Source organism: Tenrec ecaudatus, chromosome 16 (assembly GCF_050624435.1).
Source record: "Tenrec ecaudatus isolate mTenEca1 chromosome 16, mTenEca1.hap1, whole genome shotgun sequence".
Classification (NCBI taxonomy): Eukaryota; Metazoa; Chordata; class Mammalia; order Afrosoricida; family Tenrecidae; genus Tenrec; species Tenrec ecaudatus.
This window is the reverse complement of record NC_134545.1, coordinates 8,108,869-8,128,019: the sequence shown is the minus strand read 5'-3', so window position 1 is coordinate 8,128,019 and position 19,151 is coordinate 8,108,869. Positions and strand designations below refer to the sequence as shown.

The 19,151-nt window shown below is 41.7% G+C and overlaps 1 protein-coding gene across 8 annotated transcripts in view; it reads left to right on the top strand.

Annotated features, from left to right (window-relative positions):
* ATXN2 (ataxin 2) overlaps positions 1–19,151 on the top strand; it is a 102,696-nt gene that overhangs the window by 41,051 nt on the left and 42,494 nt on the right. For all 8 annotated transcript variants that reach the window (XM_075533853.1, XM_075533849.1, XM_075533856.1 and 5 more), the window contains exons 6-7: positions 16,620–16,747; positions 18,802–18,893. In XM_075533853.1, coding sequence (XP_075389968.1) covers positions 16,620–16,747; positions 18,802–18,893 — 220 coding nt within the window. The remainder of the gene's footprint in view (positions 1–16,619; positions 16,748–18,801; positions 18,894–19,151) is intronic.

Genomic DNA, 19,151 nt, shown 5'->3' with positions numbered 1-19,151 from the left:
ATGCTGATGATTTTATTTCTGGGTTTTCAGTTCTTTTCCATTGGTCTGAGTATTCTGTCATTGTACATATACCATGCGGTTTTGACAACTGTGGCTGTACAGTATGTGCCATAGTCAGGTAAAGCAAGCCCTCCCACGCTGTCCTTCTTGAGGAGTTCTCTGCTAATTCTGGGCTTCTTCCCTCTCCATATGAAGTTGGTAATCAGTTTTTCCATTTCTTTGAAGAAAGATTAGGGTAATTATATCGGGATTACATTAAACTTATATAGTGCCTTTGGCAGAACGGATATCTTGACTGTATTGAGTCTTCCAATCCACGAGCATGGAATATTCTTCCATTTGTTGAGGTCACTCTTGGTTTTTTGTAATAGTATTCTGTAGTTTTCCCCGTACAGATCTTTTGATCTTTTAGTCAGGTGTATCCCTAGATATTTCAATTTGTATTTGACTATTGTGAAGAGTACCACCTTTTTTATCTCCTTTTCTATGGTCTTATTGGATGTGTTTAACAGTCCGATGGACTTCTGTTTGTCGATGTTGTATCCTGCCACTCTGCCAATCTCCTCTATTGCTTCCAGTACTCCTCTTGTGGAACTTTTGGGATTTTCCATATATAAAATCATATCATCTGCAAATAACGATAGTTTTACCTCTTTCTTCCCCAGACGAATACCTTTGGTGTCTCTTCTTTGCCTTATGCTGTTAGTTAAAACCTCCAGCACGATATTAAATAAGAGTGGGGACAAGGGACATCCTTGTCTGGTCCTCTTTTTTATTGGGATTGTGTTAGTCTTTTCTCCATTGACTACCACATTGGCTGTTGGTTTTTCATATAGAGCTTGTATTGTCTTGAGGAACTTTCCTTCCATTCCTATCTTCTCAAGTGTCTTAAACAGGAATTGGTGTTGGATGTTGTCGAATGCTTCTTCTACATCTGTCAATATTATCATGTGGTTCTTATAGTTTTTCATGTCAATGTGATGAATAATACTAATGGTCTTTCATATGTTGAACCATCGCTGCATCCCTGGTATGAATCCCACTTGGTCATGGTGAATTATTTGTTTTATATACTTTTGTATTCTGTTGGCTATTATTTTGTTAAGGATTTTTGCATCAATGTTCATTAGGAATATTGGTCTATAGTTCTCGATTCTTATGGGATCCTTGCCCCGTTTTGGTATCAGAGTTATACTAGCTTCATAGAAGGAATTTGTGAGTTTGCCATCTTTTTCTATGTTCTGGAAGAGTTTGTGTAGGATTGGTGTTAGTTCTTCCCTAAATGCTTGAGAATTCTCCAGTGAATCCATCTGGATTGTTTGTTGGTAATCCCTTGATAACCTTGTCTCTTTCTTCTTTTGCTACGGGTCTGTTGAGATTCTTGACGTCCACTGAGGATAGTCTAGGGAGGGATTGTTTTTCCAAGAATTTGTCCATGTCTTCCAAATTGTTGAATTCATTGGAGTACATTCCTTCATAGTACTGTGTAACTATCCTTTTGATTTCATTAGGGTCTGTTGTAATGTCCCCTCTTTCATCTCTTATTCTTGCTATTGAAATTTGTTCCATCCTTTCTTTGGTTAGGTTCCCAGTGGTCGGTTGATTCTGTTTATCCTTTCAAAGAACCAACTTTTAGCAGTATTAATTTTTTCCATAGTTTTCTTATTTTCCCTCTCCTGAATCTCAGCCCTGGTTTTTATATTTTCTTTTGCTTTTATTAGTAGGATGTCCTACTCTGCTCTAGTTGTAAATTTTGTGCCAGCATATCAATCATTATTCTCTCTTCCTTTCTCAGGTGTGCATGTATTGCTATGAACCTTCCTCTGATGACTGCCTTTGTAGTATCTCATAAGTTTTGGTATGTCGTGTGCTCATTCTCGTTTGTTTCTAGAAATTTAGGAAATTTTATCTCTGATCTGTACCTGTACGTGCTCCTTTTGCAGTAGAGAGTTATTCATTCTCCAATTGTTTGCTTTTGTTTTCTTTGTCTTCCTTTTGTTGATTTCCAGCCTTATGGCACAGTGGTCAGAGAGAGAGGTCTGTATGATTTCAATGTGCTTAAATCTATGTGGATTCGCCTTATGCCCCAGCATGTGGTCTAGCTTTGAATATGTGCCATGTAGGCTTGAAAAAGAATGTGAATTTTTTTGTACTTGGATGGAAAGTTCTGTAAATATCTATCAGGTCAAATTGTCTAATTGTGGTGTTTAGCTCTCTAGCCTCCTTGTTGAGTTTCTTTCCCTGTGATCTGTCTTTCTCAGAGAGTGGTGTGTTGAAGTCACCCAGTATAATTGTTGAGGCTGTCATTTCTTTTTTAATCTTTTGGAGTGTTTGGTTGACGTATTTCGCGGGTCTCTCGTTTGGGTAATATATGTTTACATTGCTTAGTGCTTCTTTACCATTCCCTTGAACATTATATAGTGTCCCTCCTTAACTCTCTGTGGTTTGCACTTTGAGGTCAATTTATCCGAGATCAGGATTGCATACCCTACATTTTTTTTGAATTGCTGTTTTCTTGGTATGACTTTCTCCAGCCTTTGATTCTCAGCCTATTTTTGTCTGTAGACTTGAGATGTGTCTCCTGTAGATAACAGATTGATGGGTTGTGTTTTCTTAGCCAGTCTGCTAGTCTCAGTCTTTTAATGCCTGACTTCAGGCCATTGATATTCAGGATTATTATCTCCATCTGTGGGCGCTGTGATGTCATCTTATACCTTTCGTGTTGGGAGTTTTCCTACTGTCCTTTCTCATTAGTGTGTTATGCATGTGTGTGTATCATTCTTGAGTTCTTTCCATCCTTAAGCCAATGCTCTCTTCGGGTCTGTTATCTCTTGTTGACCTCTGGGTGAGGTTGTTCTATGTGGCGGTCTCTTATTTATGCTTGGTGAGTTATTCTTCAGCCCACACTGGGTTGGCAGGGATCTTTTGTAGGGTTGGGTTTCTTCTAACGTATTCTTTGGAGTTTTTCCTTGTCTGGGAAGACTCTTACTTCCCCATCTATCCTGATCGATAATTTAGCTGATTAGCGTATTCTTGGGTTTGGATTGTTTTCCTTCAATTTTTGGAATAGTTACCCCACTCTCCCCTCTTCTTCATCGTTTCTGCTCATAGGTCTGAGCATATTCTTATGTGGGGAACTTTATATGTGATTGCTTGTTTTTCCCTAGCTGGTCGCTTGAGTTTCTCCTTTTCCTCAAAATTGGATAATTTAACTATTATGTGCCTTCGTGACTTCTTCTTGGGATTCAATCTAGTTGGTGTTATTTCAGCCTCCTGAATGGTTTCTTGGTTTTCATTCATTAAGCTCCGGAAGTTTTCCTTCAAGAATTTTCTCAATATTGTTGCAGATGACTTGTTTTGTCTTCCTCCGGTAAGCCAGTAATTCTAATGTTGTTCCACTCCATAGCCCCAGACGTTGCTCTTAGGTTTTCTTCAGCTTCTCTGATGATCTTAAGAGATTTTTGTTCATGTTTGTTAAATTTTGCTTGGCTGTCCTCCAAGTCCCTGATACAGTTTTCTGATTCCTCCAGTCGATTCTAGAGCTCCGTGTTTCTTCTACTGATTTCTGTTTTGTCCTCCCTAAGCTCCTGCATTTCCCTTTGTGTATGGCCTTTATCTCCTCTATTATTTCATCCTTTTTCTGTATTGTTTTCCTCATATCCTGTATGAATCCAAGCAGCATTCTGAAAATTTCTCTGTGGCAGCTCAATGTCTGCTTCTATATATATGTTGTTATGTTTGAGATATTTTCTGCAATTGCCTTTTGTTTCTCCAGTTTTTTTGTTGAGGTCCTTGGGGCTGATGGCATTTTGTGTTGTGTTGTTTTAGAGGAGCCAGGTGCCATTTTCCAGCCAGGAGTCGAAGAGCACTGGCTCTCCCTGGGAGACTTGTAGGAATGTTTCTTCGAACTGCTTATAACTAATTTTACTATGGGATTAACCTACCTCTTTATCCTCCTGTGGCTTCCCTATCAGGGGAGTGCCCCAGGAGGCTGGTGGGTTGCCTGCATTGGTGTTGCAGACTTTGGGCAGAGGTTCCTGCAACAGCTTGGAATGTTGATGAGTGTTGGCCAAGCTAACTTATGCCCCCAGGTACACAGGCAGGAATTCCCTGGTGAGAAGTTGGGCAGTGTCCCCTGGGGGTAAAGTAGGGCTAGTTATACACGGTGGAGACCATCTAGCTGTGTGTGATGCAGGCTTAAATGTCCTAGGATAAGGGGAGTGGTCTTGAGGTCAGCAGTGGAATGTGAGAGAACAGGAAAGTGACAAAGGTGAAAAAAATTAAAAAGTAAAAGTTTAGACTGTGCAGGAATATAAGGAAGAGGGAAACAAAAGCAACTATGTAACTGAGTCCTACTCCCCACCCACGGAGCTGTAAGGGTTTAGTCCCTGCCCCGAGGCAGGGGCATATTTTCAAATACTGTTGGACTGAGAGTAGAGATGTAAACAAAAGCAACAATGTAGCTGGATCCCTTTCCTTGCCTGAGGAGGTCTTGGCAAGCTATGGCTGTGAGGAGACCTCCAGGACTTTGGGGGAACAGGGAGCAGAGATATAAACAAAAGCAACAATGTAGCTGAGCCCGATCCCTGGATTCCTGATCCCTGCCCTCAGGCAGGGGGTCCAGACTATGGCTGTGTTGAGACCAAGCCCCCCTACGGGCTCCAAATGCGAACCCGGCTCTGGCAGAGATAGTGGCAGGACCAAGGGTCGAGTTCCAGCTGGCTTCCACTGAGGTAAGCCAAAATGTCACAGCCCTTCAAAACACTTTGGGTCTGTGCCTACTTATCTTTATGATGCTCCTCCTGCGTTCCAGCTATGTTAAAGTTCCCTCTAAGCAACTCTCCTGGGCTGGATTCTGCGGAGTCCCACTGGTATGTGTCACTCAGTCGCCATCTTCCCGGAAGTCTCTCTCTGTATTAAGATGTAGTCTTCAAGGTCAGAGTAATAACTTTATTTTTTTTAAATTTAAGCAAGCAAATCAAGTTTCTAGTATAAAACCCAGTATTAGACAAACAATATAAAATGTTTAGCATTAATAAGAGTAAAATGTCTGGTTCAAGATACATATGATAGCAGACAGCATCGAAGGAGAACCTCACATTGACTATAGCAACAGAATGTAAGTGTCTAGAAATGAGTAGACATATTATAGGCCATGAAATGCTTGGAGGACTTCACCAAACAGAAACCTGCTGGTACACTTGAGTCAGGCCATGGTATTTTCAATGGCCTCAGTGCATGTGAAAGTTGCACTCTGAATAAGGAAGACCAAAGAAGAACTGGTGCGTTTGAATTATAGGGCTAGTGGAGAATATTGAAATTACCATGGAATGCAAAAAAAAAAAACAAAAAACAACCCAAATTTATCTTGGAAAAGGTACAACCAGAATACATACACCTTAGAGACAAGGATAATGAGAGTTCAACTCATTTACTTTGGACACGTTATCAGGAGAGGTCAGTACCTGGAGAAGGACACCATGCTTGGTAAATCAGAGGGGCAATGAAAAAGAGCCCTCAGCGAGATGGAATGACACTGTGGCTGTGACAATAGGCTCAAATATAACAACTACGAGTCAATTCCAACCCACAGGGCCCCTATTCAGACAGACTTGTACCTGATTTTACCCCTGCCTATCAAGTCCAAATCCAGTGTTCTAGTGTCAGCTGTAAATCACACCTCAGATTTCCACCCAGTGAGAGGACTGTGCACCAGTCCTTCCTCCTGAACAGAACCAAAAGGCCCACACCTTCAAGTGTCCAGTTCTCCTCAAAGTAAAGAGCAGATATCGTTATTTATCTTCAAAACATGGCCATACAAGTTCTAAGATTGTATGTATTATCAATTTTGAAATTATTTTTCAACAAGAATCACAAAGGAGGACTTGCCTTACCAGATATTAAAGAGTAATGTAAATGTCCAAGATTTGAGCTATAACTGTCATAGGAGCAAAGAACAGTATCCAAAAGAGACCAAGTTTATTTAGGTATTTAGTTAATATTTGGAAAAGATCATCATTTTGGTCTGGAACAGAAGTGGATTATTCAGTGAATGGTGTTGGGACATTTTTTTGGGGGGGGGTATTAGCGTATATACTTGAGTATAAGCACAATACTCAGCTTATTCACGAGTATATATGGTACAACCCTACTATTACAAAAAATAAAACGTATATGGATTAAAGATAAAAATATAAAACAAAAACCTATAAACAATTCTAGAACAGAATTTGAGTTAAGGACTTTGTAATGATTGATTACTAAGTAAAATATTGCTGTATATGATTGTAAAAATGAAAAGCCTTAGATTGGTCCAAAAGAACCACCAATTTTAAAAGATGTGCTACACCCCTGGGTGCATAGACTACAAAGCCTTACAGATGGCCACTCCTCAGAAATGTCGATTGAAAGCAGTTGATTGAAACCACCTCCCAGCTTGCTGTCAGGCCAAACCAGAAAGCTGAGCACCTCCTGGTGATGGTGAGCCTTCCTACTTTACCAGCAGGAACCCTGATGGCCTAGTAGATTAGCTGTTAGGGCTTTTAATCACAGATCAGCAGCTCAAACCCACCAGCTGCTCCACAGGAGAATAATGAGGTTACAGAGTTACAGTTTTGGAAACCTTATTCTATAGGGTCAATAGGAGTGGCAATCAGTTCGTTGGTAGCGGGTAGTGGGAGGGTTTAAACAAAACCCAGAACTCTTGGGTAAGTTAGAGAATTACACTGCGCCCAGGAACCTTTCAGTAAGACCACTGTCCCAGCTGGGGTCTGGTTTCTGTGTAGTTTTCTCTGTCTCCCTGTACAGTGTTATGGGGGATCTCAGCAATAGCAGATTTTGTTAACATTTGTAATCCTGCAGGGCAGTGAAGGGCTGTAGCTGATTGGTCTCTGCTTAGTTTTTTTTTCTTATCACTGCAAATAGAAAAGAAATTGCTTGCTCATTCAAATCAGTACTGGCAATGAGAGCATGGTACAGTGTTTTGTTCTGTTGTACATAGGTTTTGCATCAGCACCCAACACCAACCACAGAAATTCAAGTCCAGTAGCCTTTCCACCAGATAAAAATGAGGCTGTCTGAATAGGGGCTCTGTGGGTTGGAATTGACTTGTAGTTGTTATATTTGAGCCTATTGTCACAGCCACAGTGTCATTCCATCTCGCTGAGGGCTCTTTTTCATTGCCCCTCTGATTTACCAAGCATGGTGTCCTTCTCCAGGTACTGACCTCTCCTGATAACGTGTCCAAAGTAAATGAGTTGAACTCTCATTATCCTTGTCTCTAAGGTGTATGTATTCTGGTTGTACCTTTTCCAAGATAAATTTGGGTTTTTTTTGGGTTTTTTTTGCATTCCATGGTAATTTCAATATTCTCCACTAGCCCTATAATTCAAACGCACCAGTTCTTCTTTGGTCTTCCTTATTCAGAGTGCAATTTTCACATGCACTGAGGCCATTGAAAATACCATGGCCTGACTCAAGTGTACCTTGGTCCTCAAAGTAACATCCTTGCTTTTCAACACTTTAAAGGGGTCTCACAGCAGATTTACCCAAGTGCAATATGTCATTTGATTTCGCAACTGCTGCTTCCATGAGCATTGATTGTGAATGCAAGCAAGATGAAGTCCTCAACAACTTCAGTCTTTTCTCTGTTAATCAGTCCAGTTGTGAGGTTTTTGGTTTTCTTTACATTGCGTTGTAGTCCACACCAAAGGCTGCATTCCTTGATCTTCGTTAGCAAGTGCTTTAATATGTCTTCCTCACTTTTCAGCAAGCAAGGTTGTGTCATCTGCATATCAGTAGCATGTTTGTTAATAAACCTAATCATAATACTGTATTCCTCTTCATATAAGCCAGCCTTTCTGATTATACTTGCCAACACACATCTTGGTGCATCAGATGTTAGACTTGTTTCTGGGTGTATTTGACCTGCTGATTAAAAAAATGGCAACAGTTTTCCCCTTCAGCTTTAGTTGTTGAGATACAGAATATATGCTACATACCACTCTTCATTGTGCTTCCCCATAAAATATCAGAATCTTATAGTGTCAGCTAGACTGAGATGGAAGTGCACGCTGGCTTTATTTAAAGTAGTTTGTGTTGTACTAAATGTCTAGGTCAAGTTGTATTTCACATGGTGTCCCCTAAATCCAAAGATATATTTAAGCAGTGAAAATTACATGAACTTGGATTTTTTCCCTAAGTATCACTTCACTTTTATTAGGAACTTAACAGACAGTTCCATTTTTTTAAAAATCTTAAAAAGCGGCCAGAAATAAGAGTTACTGTACAACAAAAAAGGAGCTCTCAAGGTCAGATATTTGTAACCACCAGTTGCTCTGCAAAAGAAAACTGAGACTTTCTTCTCCCATAAAGATTTAAAGCCTCAGAAATCCACAGAAGTTCCACTTTGTTCTATACGGTTGCTATGAGTCAATGCTGACTGGCTGGTAGTGAGTTCGGTACAATAGATAGTTCAAATGCTCCGAGCCCCAAAATGGACCTGTCAGAGTTCAAATTCCTTTATTAAAATTAAATGTTTCAGTCTCGCTATAAGATGGCACAACTTCACCACCTGTACGCAGAAACTTAAAAGAATAAATTTCTTTTAAAGAAGCTTGGAATCAGTCTTACATCAGAAACACTTAACATGAATTTATCCATTGATTTCTGCTTAATAAAATGTGTTCTGAAATGTTTACCGTATAATTTAAAGAAGACAACTTTTAAATTTTCATAGCCTTTATGAAAATTGCTGTGAAGTATTCCATTCTTGCCGCTCTAAATTGCCCTCACACCTTCCGTATAAATTTTGCCCTTATGATTTTCTTTCTTTTTCAGTCTTCTCAAAGCTGTGTTCTGGCTTTGTAATATCCAACTCGTAGTCTCTGTATATACCCATACCAGAAAGAAAATCCCTCTAATCAATTCTAACTCAGTGACCCTTAAGGATGGGAAGAACTGCCCCTTTGGATTTCTTAACCTTTAGATCTTTTAGGCTGCAGAGTGACTAGTAGGTTCAAATCACTGATTGAGCAGTCATGCTTGGCTAGAGGCATTTGCTTCTAGTGGCTGTTCCTTTTCCATATGTATGTTGCTGTAGATGGTGCCTGGTGTAGTAATTTCCTCCTGGTTCTGAGACACTCAAGAAAGCAGTTACTGCTAGCCAAATCAAAACCAAATTGTGGATTTCCTAGAACACCAAGTCATGTTTTTCTAACAGACATATGCTTTCAGTAGGCATTTTGACACCCTTCTGACATGCAAAAACAACCCCAAAGTCATAAATGTGAGCTTGGAAAGATCTAAACGATTCTAATACAAGAAGGGAAGGGAGAGATAGGTTGAAGCCTGTCAGCCCGCGTGAGGCTTTTGACAGGAAGTGCCTTGTCTTAACTGTGGCTGGTGGCAGAAGGGCATACACATCTGAATGCAGACCTAGGCCTAAGAAAAGTATGAAACCAGCTTCACCTTGAATCCATTTGAGCTTCTAGTACTGTTAGGTACCAAACAAGCACGGGTGGCATGAGTTACTCATTGGGCTGCTCACTCCAAAGTGAACAAAGTGGTTGAAACCACCTAGCTCTCTGGGTGAGAATGCAGCCTTGGACACCCACAGAGACTCTGACCTAATAGGGACACTGGGAGTAAGACTCGGCTTGAAGGCAGTTTCGTTTTGGTTTAGGCAGCCCTAGTGGCAGTGTAGGGTAAGCATTCATTGAGTTGATGCCTGCAAGGCTAGTGGTTCAAACCCATCAGCCATTCCTCGGGAGAAAGATGAGATTATCTTCTATAATGATTTACCATCTTGGAAATCCACAAACAGGGTCACAATGAGTCAGAATTGACTTGATTTCAATGGGTATGGGTTTGTTTGATCTTAGAGATGCACTAGGTTTTTATGCTAATTGGAGCACAAGCAAGCCCATTTCTGCTTGTAGGTCACAAAGCCCACTGTCCTCAGACTTCCAGAGGCCCCTCATCTCCATATGGAAAAGTGACATCCTCTTCTGTGAAACTAAGAAATTATTTTAAATTTTGCTTAAAATTGGGTGTTTGGTCTTTCTTTTGGTGTTTGGAAGCTTGTCCATGCCACCTGCCCTATGTTGTGTTATGGACAGTAACACTGCCACCTGCTGGCAGTTCACAGTTTTGCCACCCATCCGGGACAAGAGGAGATTACCAACTGGGAATGCTTTCTTCTGTTGTCTGTTTGCAGGATTGGGGGTGGGGTATGGGGGATGTGGCATTGGTGGTATGTTTGCATGTGCTTCAGAGAGAGATCCTGGTTTTCTGCCATATGTGAAATTAGGGCCCCCTGTATTTGGTTTTGTTGTTTACCATCTTGAGTTTGGAACAGAGCTGTGCATACCTTTGGAATCCATTTACGTGTACTTAAGTTTTGTGGCTGAGAGACCCTGGTGGTGGTCTGGGTTACTTGGCCTGCTAACCCCAAGGTCACCAGTTAGGAACCTCCCAGTAGTTCTTTAGGAGAAAGTTGAGGCTTTCTCCTACCATAAAGACTACCTTGGCCTATACAGATGAAATGAGTCACAATTGAATCATTGTTGGTGAGTTGGGTTTTGATTTTGTTTTGTGGCTAGGACCTGATACTTTCAATTATTAGTTTGTACATGGGAAAGGCTCCATACTTTTGTTTTTTAATTGGTCCTTTAGCCCAGAGCAATATTTCTGTGGAAACTCAGACCCTTAAGCTCTGCTGCTTTAGCATCTTCATCACCTGCCTGTTTCAGTTATAAATCACCCAGGGCCTTCCCATCCTCTCCTTGGTGCTCACTCCTCCACAACCCTCAAGGCCTTCCACCTTGGCTCTTCCTGGCCCTCGGTTCTTAAACGCCTCCCCTCATCTGGCCAGCCCAACAGGTGTGGCTGGGGAAAGTCACAGCATTGCACTCCTACCCCTACCCTAATCTCGAGAGTTTGCTGCAGGCCTTGATGTCCCCGAGCTCTCACCTCACTGGCTGCCCAGTTCCTCGGTGCTTTCTCTTTTCTATCCCAGCAGCAGCATGCCAGCTGGTTCATCAGCCCACCTCCCTGGTCCCCTCCGTGGCCTCAGTGAATTCACGTGTGGGAAAGGCTTATTTATTCTCCTGACTTGTGAGTGAAATTTAGCATTTCTTCCCTTATAAGTGTAGGCAGCACACCACTAGTTTGAGCAGTACTTGTGGCTGTAGCTCCTGTGAAACTCAAGTTAGTGGTCAATCACTTTTACACATGTGGTGCAGATCTTGACATATCGAATTCCATTCACTGCCCTGTGGAAGTTACAGCAATTATTAACCAGGTACATATATGACTAGGTAGCACAGTCTTTAGGTGTTATCAACTATGCTTCATTCTAATTGGTCTCCTTTGATTTCTTGTATGTTTTAAATATTTAAAAACAATTTCCCCCAAATGTCAAAAAGAGCCCATCAATCAATAAAGGGTTAAGAATCTCTCCTGGCAAGACTTCACCTGCAAAGAGGGTAGCTTGTACCCTTGGCCTTGATGTTCCTTTCCCCTGCTAGCCCACTCCCCCTCCAACCCCCCAACTTCCTGTGGGCATCGCCTCCTCTTGATTCTTTGTGCCACATGGAGACTTCAGAAAGTTCGTGGAGAAATTCCGTTTTCAGGAGAAGTTCCATTATCTTTTCATTTCGTTTTTCATGCACCTCTTGAAGCCCTCTTGTACTCTTACCTTTTTAAAATAATAAAGCATATGGCATGCTCATGATATAGAATTTGAAATAGGATAAACAAGCTTGAAATTAAAAGGTAATCTTCCTTCCAACCCCCGGTTCCACTTTCTGGGCAGACTGTTCTGAAAGCTCATAGGCACATTCTTCTTGCTGCTCTAGTCTGGCTGGAGCCGTCTGTCTTCCCTGCCTGGGTTCCTGAAGGTGGAGGTGCCTGTCACTATGAAAGACACCTTTTCTTTCTCAGGCTGTGTTCTTTCCTGTGAAAATACTTATCACCGGAGAATCTGGAAGAAAGGTTTGCTTGCTTCCTGTCCCTGACTACTAACCCTAGAGCTCCAACAGGCAAAGGACGGGCCCCTCAGAGTAGGTGCTCAGTTGTGATGAAGGAGTCCCTTGACTTCCAGCCTGACCCTGACCGTGGCTGATGCTGGATAGTAAGTGTAGAGGTTGGCTCAGGCTAGCTGCCACAGTGTAGTTGACTGGGTGTGGTGAGCCTGTGATTTTGTAAGAAGTTGGGAGAAAATGCCAACCAGCACTATGATGAAAACCGGTTTTCTTACTGATCTCAAACTTCACTGACCAATGAAAAGTGCAGACATCTATCTAATGGAGATATCAGGTGTGGGCTTTGACAAGACTTGGCATGCATACACTGGAGGGGGCTCTAGAGTTAAGTTGATGTTAAGGATGGATAGAATTTCGACCTGTGCATGTCTTTTTATAGTTTTTATAAAGTTATTAAAATGCTTGTATTTATTATGTTAATATTCTACTGTTACTGTAGTGTGTTGCTTGCATTTTGCTTAGTTCACTGTTACTCTGGCCCATCAGGCAAGTCCAGATAGACAATAGATGGTAGCAGTATACTACTCTGATGTGGAGAGGAGGGAATGACAAGGTAGTTAAGTAATTTCCCCTGTGCGCCTCCAGGTGGCGCCACAGGGCTAGAGTGAAGGAAAGGAAGGTTCTAGGAGGTAACCTAGGGGGTGGGGCTAGCCTCTGGGCAAGAGTGAGGGAGGGAGAGATGATATGCCCTTGTCACTTAGTTTTTCCATCTCTAGACTAGAGACTTGTCTAAATTAGATGTTTATACGGCAGAACGTGAAGCCAATGATTAAATCTTTATTTCATCTGATAATTTATATTTTTCTTTTTTTCTTTCTATATCTATAGTCCCTTCAGAAACAGGTAATACTTTTTAATAGTCACTTTATATTTCTGCATCTTGACCTTATAATGCTTTTGTTTCTTGCCATAGATAAATTGTGAAATTACTATATCCTGATATATGGCATTGTAAAAATTTGCATGCAAATTCCCAAAATACAATTAGATTTTAGCCAGCAGAGTGTTCTGAACTTTGCATAAATCCTGGTCACAGAATTATACTATGTGCTCGGTGCTCCAGCAGTGGTTGTTAAAAGCCTAAACATGGGTGTTAATAAAATATCTAACACTTTGAGCATTTGTACTATTAAGTATTGGTAATATTGGAGAGTGAAGCACGTGGCTCTTGCTCTTCTAGTTAGTGACACACAGTGGCCCCGAAGGATGCAAGATGTTTACACACACACACACACACACACATGCACACACATGCCCCCTGTTCTGTGCTGACTCCTCACTAATCAGTCCTTGGATCTCTGAATCATCTTTAAAGAGGAACTTGAGTGGAAAAGACATATATTTAAGTCAAGAAATATCATTCCTTACAGAATCACAGTGCTAAGTGATAGCATGTGAGTAGATAATGTCTTCATAAGGCAGCTGCTGTTAACAGAAGCTGTGAAATACACATGTAGCATATGAACCTAGGCCACTTAGTAGTGCCCCCAGAACCCAGGCTGCCTTGTAGTCAGCAGAATAAAGCCTCTGGTTTAGAAGTCCCTTTTTGACTTTGTGTAGATTAATGCCAATGTCTTTCAGGTATTTTTCTTGAACATTTTAGCCTTTAATTTGAACACAGTCCAATCCCTAATCCTTCCTAAATACTCTCCAGGAGACAGACACACACCACACTGTCCCCCACCCTACACCCCTACACCCTCCAAAGAGGAAAAGTCCAGTCATATGGACTGTAAAAATCACTAGCTGCTTTAATAAAGCTCTATTTCTTGAATAAAAAAATATATTATCTTTAGGGCTAAAGTTCTAAGTAAATGCTTTGCTTTATTTATTTAAACGTGTGCCTTTCCAAAGTATTAGGATTAAATCACTACCAGGATCTTAAATATAAACGTTTATCTGCAGTTCCTGTAATGTTAAGAAGACAGAGAGTAAGTCTGTGCTCAGCTGAATGTCAAATGTGGCCAGTATTTAGGGCTTTCAGTGGCTTCCAGCTGCAGAGGAGTGTTGGAAAAAAAACAAAACAGTGTTGGCCTGGTGGACCTTCCCAAGAGCATCAGCCCAGACTGTACCCCACCCCTCCCCCAGCTCAGACTGCTGCTGCACGCATCTCCTGAGCATGCGCTTGGCTCTTAGAATGGTGAGCTTCAGATGAACTGTTAGGTGGAGCTGGTAACTAATGCTTCCATTGCCCGGGGCGCACATGCCCATACACTCCCCCATTCCCCTCACCCCCACTGTGGGATGAGAGGAGGAGGCAGGAGCCTTGCAGTGCCATAACTGAATTTACAGTCTTGGAACTTTTATTTTGGCATCACTCTGACCACTAGGGACAGTAGTCTCCATTACAAGAGAGTAACCTACTAACCCCCACCACCTTCCGTGATTCTGACTCACGGAAACCTTAAGGGTAAGAACCTTTTTCACACAGAGCAGTTGGTGGTGTTTTTTTTTTTACCGCCACCACCCCCCCTGCAGTTAGCAGCCAAGGGCTTAAGCTGCTGTGCTATGAGGGCTCCTTGAATGTAAGTCAAAAAGTATTGCTGTTAGGGTCCAGTTCATACATGTCTGGGTTTGTTTAAAACAAAACACATTTGAACATGCCTCTGCCATCAGTGGATGCCTGTAGACAAGTTCTCTCAGGAATACACTTACATTGGACTCAGGGTGCCTTCAAATATAATAAAGATTTTTTGTGCCATGGAAATAAATAATTTTGCAGTCAGGGCCATTATCATATTTTTAGCAAAACTCAAGTGAAAATGTTCCCAGATCATTGAAGCTTTGGAGCAAAGTTTACAGAAAGGCTGCCCCACATAAAAACGTTTCAAATGGATTAAAATTTTTAAGGAAAGTCCTGACCTCAAAGGTGGTGAACCAAGAGAGGGAAGACTGTTACCCCTGAAGAGCCATTCTCTAGTTGATGTCCAGAAATGGGTAGAAGAAGAGTGATCTTAGAATCACCACTGGCACAGGTGGCTACTGAAGGAGCAATGGCTCATAGCTCACTGCTTCCTGTTTCAAGTGGCCAGGAAGCTTTCGGCCAGATGGGTGCCAAGAGCGGGGTGTGAAGATGAACTAGAACAAAGAGCAAGCTGGCCTTCCCATGAGGCTCCTTAGCAAGATAAAAAAAAACTTAGGACAATTTTATGACCGATTTATAATCACAGGTGAACCTTGGATTTACCCGAATGATCTTTAGAGCAAGATCCAATCAAAACACTCCCTTATCTGAAGGGAGTTGCGGGGCTGGTACAAGGCAGAGAGAGGTCATCTCTAGAGGTTATAACAGCTGAATCTTGGGATTCTAGAGGGATAATCGTGATAGGGTGTGTCTCCTCTCCCCCCCCCCCCACCCAAAAGAAAAATTCATGGGACAACCATGGGGGTTCGTTAAGAAGTTTGAGGGAAATTTAAAACTACATTATGAAGAAAAGGCTGAGAATGTTTAGCTGAGGAGTTTGTTTTCATCATAATATACCTTCTCATTTTTTCAGGGTAGCAAAGGCTGCCCTGCTAGAATTTTATTAGAAATCTTTAAAACCCTGATCTTGTTGCTTCAGGCTTCTTTTTGTTTTTAAATCTCAACGAATTCTGCAAGTGAGCACACTTTTAGTTCCTCATGGATGTCAAAACCTTATGATGTGTAAAGAGCACAGAATTCTTTGGTGAAGGGTTAGAGAGGAGGAAACAAGGCCTCCAGAAGTGTATAGAGCTAGATGGAGGCTCTGTGGAGAAATAACAGCTTCCCATCTCGATAAACATATATTTCAATGCATGTTGTTATAGCAATACTTTCTGACTTACCCTTGAAGAAGCAGTGCCAGATCAAAAGTCCCGCTGGAGCTTTTTTTAGGGGAACTGGCGAGGCTGTTGATTGTTCCTTCCCTCCTTGCTGGTGGCAGCTTTGCAGCAAGGAGAAGCACACAGTGGTGGGGGACCAGGACTCCCATGAGAACCAGGGCAGCAGACTAGTTCCCCAGTCTGTGGGAGGTGCTGTCCTGGTGATCTGGCCCTTCAAACTGCAGGCCTGTATCGGCAAAGCCTTTTCTCACTAGTGGACCTTAATTTAAGTGGCTCCTAAAGCCCTAACTAATAATGTCAGCCGTCAGTTGAACAACTCTTAAGTGACAGCCGAGGAGGTGAGGCCATAAAGGAGTGAGAAGAGTGGGCATGGGGAGGTGTGCCCCTGAACTGTCTGAGCTGGCTGGCGCTGTAGACCTGAGTTTTGTAGGTAGCAGAGTGGCTGTAGGGAAAGTGGGACATTGACCATTGCAAATGGACTTGGGTGTGCAAAAGCTAAAGAGTCTCCAGGTTTAGCTGCAGGTCTAGGTGATCAGTGGGTCCATTAAATGGAGTTCGTGTTGTTTGGATGGACTGAGAGCACTTTTCTGGGTCACTTTCTGAAACAAAGTAATTATTTTTAGTAGGATTTGATGTAACTACATTAAAATTTGTTTCATGTGGCTTAAAATTCTTTGGGAAGAGAACTCCTGACTGTTGACAATTCCCATGTGTGTTCGTGTAGCCATTTGTGTGGTTGTACAATCTTTCATCTGAAACTGCCCTTTGCAGATGCTTTTACCGACTCTGCTCTCAGTGCTAAAGTGAACGGAGAACACAAGGAAAAGGACCTGGAGCCATGGGATGCCGGTGAACTCGCCACCACTGCCGAGGAGCTGGAGGCTCTGGAGAACGACGTGGTAAGTCTGGCTCTGCAAGCTAGCTTTGGGCACAGGGCTTCCCGTCTCATGATTTGTATTGAAGGATATGTTTTATGTGTTTCTTATTTTAGTTAACTGTACTTAGAGCAGCAGTTTGAATGTGTAAATAAATATTTCACTACTCTCCCCAGGCAGTAAATTAAGAATGTTCTTGCAGGGGTTAAATGGGAATGTTGTCAATTATCCTGGTTATGCCTTAATTGGTTCTTTTTATGATTAAAATAAATACACAGTGAGCAACTTGTACATTTAAATTGGAGAGTGAGGAGCAGTTTTGAGAGTATTGTCCATAGTATTCTGCAGAGTACCACAGCCTAAGCAAGGGAGTGTCGAGTGAATTCTGTGGTCTCCCTGGAGTTGAGGTCAAACTGGGACATTCTAGGCCTCTTGTTGAGGAAGAGTACTCCTAAGTAAGAAACTGTAGTTTGCTCACATTTGAATGAAAGCAATAAATAAGTTCCTTGGTCTTAAAATTGAGATCTAAAGTAAGCTTGTTGTCACATATTCCAGCTTTTCCCATAGCACGTACTATGTATAAATCAAGCATTTGATAAAGGGACTATCCTTATAATCCTGTGGTTTTAATGTAGCAATGTGAATAAAGCAGAAGTGCTTGCCAAAAATGAGTGTTTAGGCAGCAGAATTTGAGTTGGTTAAAGACTGTTTGAGGGTAACAGAGAAACCTGTGTGACAAATCTGAGTGGGATGTTGAAGGCATTGCTTGTTGTTTGTCCAGGTCTAATACTGGGAATACATTAGCCCTCATCCTGTGAAAGACATTTCCATGGACACCTAATGGGAGGGTTCATGACATTGCTGTATCTAATAGGGAAGAATTGAAAACATAATAAAAGTCCACCAGCAGAGCATCAGTTAAATAGGTTTATGGTGCCGCTGTACAGTTGAGTTCCTACTTACCTGTGAAGAAGACCAGCATGTCGTTGTGGAAAGGTTCCCAAGATATATTAGAAAGCCAGTACAAAGCAATGAGATCTTAAAACTGCTGATTATACTTACATATGCATAGAAGCCATCTGGAATTAAGTCCGAGAGCTGTCAGTAACAGTCATCTACATACACTGGTTGGAAGATTTTTGCTTTTTGTTGGACGTCTTTCTATGTGGTTTGGTTTTTAAAATGGAACTTGTGATAGGGAACTGTAAAACCCTCTTAAGTAGTTGTGACTCCCTGTCCATGCGCACCAATGGCTTTCCTGACTTCACCACCTGATCTTAGTGGAGTAGCAAGGAGGGCCAAGTTTAGGCTTTCGAGCTGATGTTGCCTGGACCACACTCAGATGACAGGACAGTGTCAAATATGCTTGGCCCTTCCCACTGTCAGGCTTGGGTGTTGGAGGATCAGAGAGGAATGATTGCTAGGCCCTAATGTTCCCTTCTACCCCAGATGGGTGAATTCTAACATGTAGATCGCCATCTAGCTTTGGAGTGTAGTGGTGTTCTGCCATTCCTTGTAGGACCACAGACCTATGGAGTTAATATAGTGAGGCCTGGATTTCTGTGACCCCACAACTGCTAGAAACAGAACCAGGTCTGAGACCCAGCTGGTGTGCCTTCATCCAGTGTTGCCATGCTGCCTTCCCAGCAGAAAGGGGAGGAGAGTGGGGATCAGGTATTGTGGGGACACAGCAGCGAAGCCTTTGTGTCCCCCATGCTCCTCCTCCCCAAACACTGGTCTTTGTTTCTGGCCATCAACTGACCTGATGAGCCAGTGATCTCAACACAGGGAAGCTGGTAGAAGGAGGAGAAAACTCCTATCTACAGGAGCCTGTTTGGTGTAGCAATTAGAATGCCCTCCACTTCATTGTTTTGTGTAGTTAGGTATCAACCTGTAGGGTCTGGTGAAATATGAAAAGCTTGCCCTTAAAACATGTTGAAGTTCTTGCCTATTAAAAAAACGTTTAACTGTGTCTGGTATAGTATGTTAAAAATTGATAGTATGGTATTGATGTGTAACTCAATTAAAGGGGACAAGTACTTTGTCTTTTTGAAAAACTGAGCTTCATTTTCTTCTAGTCTAATGGATGGGACCCCAATGATATGTTTCGATATAATGAAGAAAATTACGGTGTAGTGTCTACGTATGATAGCAGTTTATCTTCGTATACGTAAGTTTTTAAAGTTTGCTTTTGTTTTAGGGCATTTGTGTTTGATTTTTCATTAACTTAAATTATAATATTGAATGAGTGTATCACTTTGGTTTTAAACCAGACAAATTATATGAAAGAGTTAGTTTGTTAGTATGTAGGGTGAGTAATTACCATTAGAACAGATGTAGTTTGACTATATCTTAATGCTAGGCTCTAACTAAATTTTTGTTTTTAATTGAAGTTTCAAAAACATAACTTTGAGGGGTATATATAGCA